The 2,412-nt window shown below is 50.5% G+C and overlaps 1 protein-coding gene across 1 annotated transcript; it reads left to right on the top strand.

Annotated features, from left to right (window-relative positions):
• The first annotated feature begins 191 nt into the window (after positions 1–191).
• On the top strand, positions 192–1,395 carry LOC106814843. The gene is made up of 2 exons (XM_014819205.1): positions 192–440; positions 930–1,395. Exons 1-2 carry the CDS (start codon positions 230–232, stop codon positions 1,088–1,090), a joined length of 372 nt encoding a protein of 123 aa, XP_014674691.1. The 5' UTR covers positions 192–229; the 3' UTR covers positions 1,091–1,395.
• The last annotated feature ends 1,017 nt before the right edge of the window (positions 1,396–2,412 follow it).

Raw genomic sequence — 2,412 nt, 5'->3', positions numbered from 1 at the left:
GTGCAGTCTATTGCAGTGTAGTGTTGTGCAGTCTATTGCAGTGTAGTGTTGTGCAGTCTATTGCAGTGTAGTGTAGTGCAGTCTATCGCAGTGTAGTGTAGTGCAGTCTATTTCAGTGTAGTGTAGTGCAGTCTATCGCAGTGTAGTGGAGTGCAGTCTATCATAGTGTAGAGTAGTGTTATGTAGCGCAGTGTACTGTAAAGCTGCGACTCATGTGGCCACTGCCGTCATGGCAGTGAGGCTATCAGCCTCACTCTCTCTTCGCTGTCTCCAGCTCGCTCCGTTGATGTCTCGACTCGATCTGATGCGGTTCCCCCTCGGGGTCGTCTATGGAAGCCGGGACCCGCTGGTAGAGGCGAACATTTCTCACGAGGTCGGCCGGCTGCTGGGCGTGGAGGAGTGGGAGGAGGTGGCGCGTAGAGGTGACACACCCCTAGAGGGTAAGACTGGTGCAGAGCGGGCCCTGCTGCGTGTCGACGTTGCTATGTCTCCCCCCCCCATCTCTCTCTCTCTCTATGTCTCTCACCTTCTTTTCCTCTCTCCTGTCTCCCCCTACCTCTCAATTTTACTTGCTCTGTTTCTCTCTGTCTGTTGGTTGTTGGTCTGTCGCTCTGTCGCTCTCTCGCCCTTTCTTTCTCTCTCATACACACGCTCCTTGTTTTTCTTTCTCCTCCTATTCCTCTCTTTTTCCCTCTCCCTCTCTCCCTGTCTCGTTAATCCTTCCTTCCCATCTTCTACTCTAATCTCTTTCCATGCGTCGCTTTTTCTCCGTCTCACACTCTCTGTTCATCGCTCATTTGCTTTTTGCCATATTTTATCCAGCTTCTGCAATAAATCAAACATCGTGAAATCCATGCTTATGTAGTGGCGCCCCCTGCTTTGGGCTTATATATAGCCATAATTGCTTAGTGCCTGTAATTTTTTTGCAGATGGCGCTGAATTATCAGAGGGGCAGCGATATATCCGTGGATTACGTATAGCCGGTGGTTCTCACTTCTGCTTCAAAGATCAACTGGACAATGTCACCTCAATGATTCTTGACCTATTAGTTCACACTACCAAGAACGCGGCAAAAGCTGCACGCAGTTGAAGCTGGTTGGCTATCGGAGGTGCTGCCCTCGTGTGGCCAAGAATGTTATTGTGACAAGAATGAATGTGATGTAATCAAATTGCTATTACATTATTAATAAATACTTTCAACGGGTACATGTGGCACATGATTAGATCATACAGATGTGCAAATAGTTGTGAATAGTAAATTATCTATTTAAGTTGCTAATTATAGACATTTATGAACATTGTAGCAAACATGTTGCTAGTAATGTGAGAGGTGGGAGGGTGTTTGTGCCATCCGTTACTTTCAGTGTAAAAAAACGATGTTACGGTTACCCAGCATTAAATCTTCTCTGTTTCTTTGTATGATCTACAAGCGTTACAAGAAGTTGATGTGAACCTTTATGCAATTGCCTGCTTAGTAGTCAGCATGCGCACATATCGCATGCCATCGGCGTCATGCATAACATGTACAGTGATACTACGAATCTACATAAATACTCTCAATCGAATTGAGTCGCAGAAAACGGTGATCCGAGAAGGCGTGCAGCCTCCTGTGACGTCACCTGATCGCTCTGCTGTAGGTTTTAAACATGGCGTATATAAGATTGACAACACGTACGTTGTCTAGAATCTTAATACGAGCAAGTGAGGCACATTACTAACCGAGATACCCTAATCCGAGGTGGGTGTATGAGTGTAAACGTGCGTACGTGTTGTCTAGAAAGGATGTGAGTGTTAACTCACATGTGGAAATCACAAGGTTTTTGGGTCGCCTGCTTGCTTCCCTGCCTGCCAGCTTCTCCGCAACCCTGCCTAGCTGTCTGCCTGCCTGTCTGTCACCCTGCCTGTCTGCCTGCCTGTCTGCCTGTCTGTGTGGCTGCCTGTCTGTCACCCTGCCTGTTACCCTACATGTCTGTCACCCTGCCTGTCTGCATGCCCGCCTACCTGCCTGTCTGCCTGCTTGTCTGCCTGCCTGCCTTCCTGCCTCCCCGCAACCCTGCCTAGCTGTCTGCCTGCCTGTCTGTCACCCAACCTGTCTGCCTGCCTGTCTGTCACCCTGCCTGCCTGCCTGTCTGTCACCCTGCCTGTCTGCCTGCCTGCCTGCCTGCCTGTTTGTCACCCTGCCTGCCTGCCTGCCTACCTGCCTGTCTGTCACCCTGCCGTTCTGCCTGCCTGTTTGTCACCCTGCCTGTCTGCCTGCCTGCCTGTCTGTCACCCTGCCTGTCTGACTGTCTGTCTGTCACCCTGCCTGTCTGCCTGCCAGGCTGTCTGTCACCCTGCCTGTCTGCCTGCCTGTCTGCCTGCCTGTTTGTCACCCTGCCTGCTGCCTGTCTGCATGCCCGCCTACCTGCCCGC

Source organism: Priapulus caudatus, unplaced genomic scaffold (assembly GCF_000485595.1).
Source record: "Priapulus caudatus unplaced genomic scaffold, Priapulus_caudatus-5.0.1 Scaffold989, whole genome shotgun sequence".
Taxonomy (NCBI): Eukaryota; Metazoa; Priapulida; class Priapulimorpha; order Priapulimorphida; family Priapulidae; genus Priapulus; species Priapulus caudatus.
Note: the sequence above shows the minus strand (reverse complement) of the source record. Positions and strands in the feature narration are given on the sequence as shown.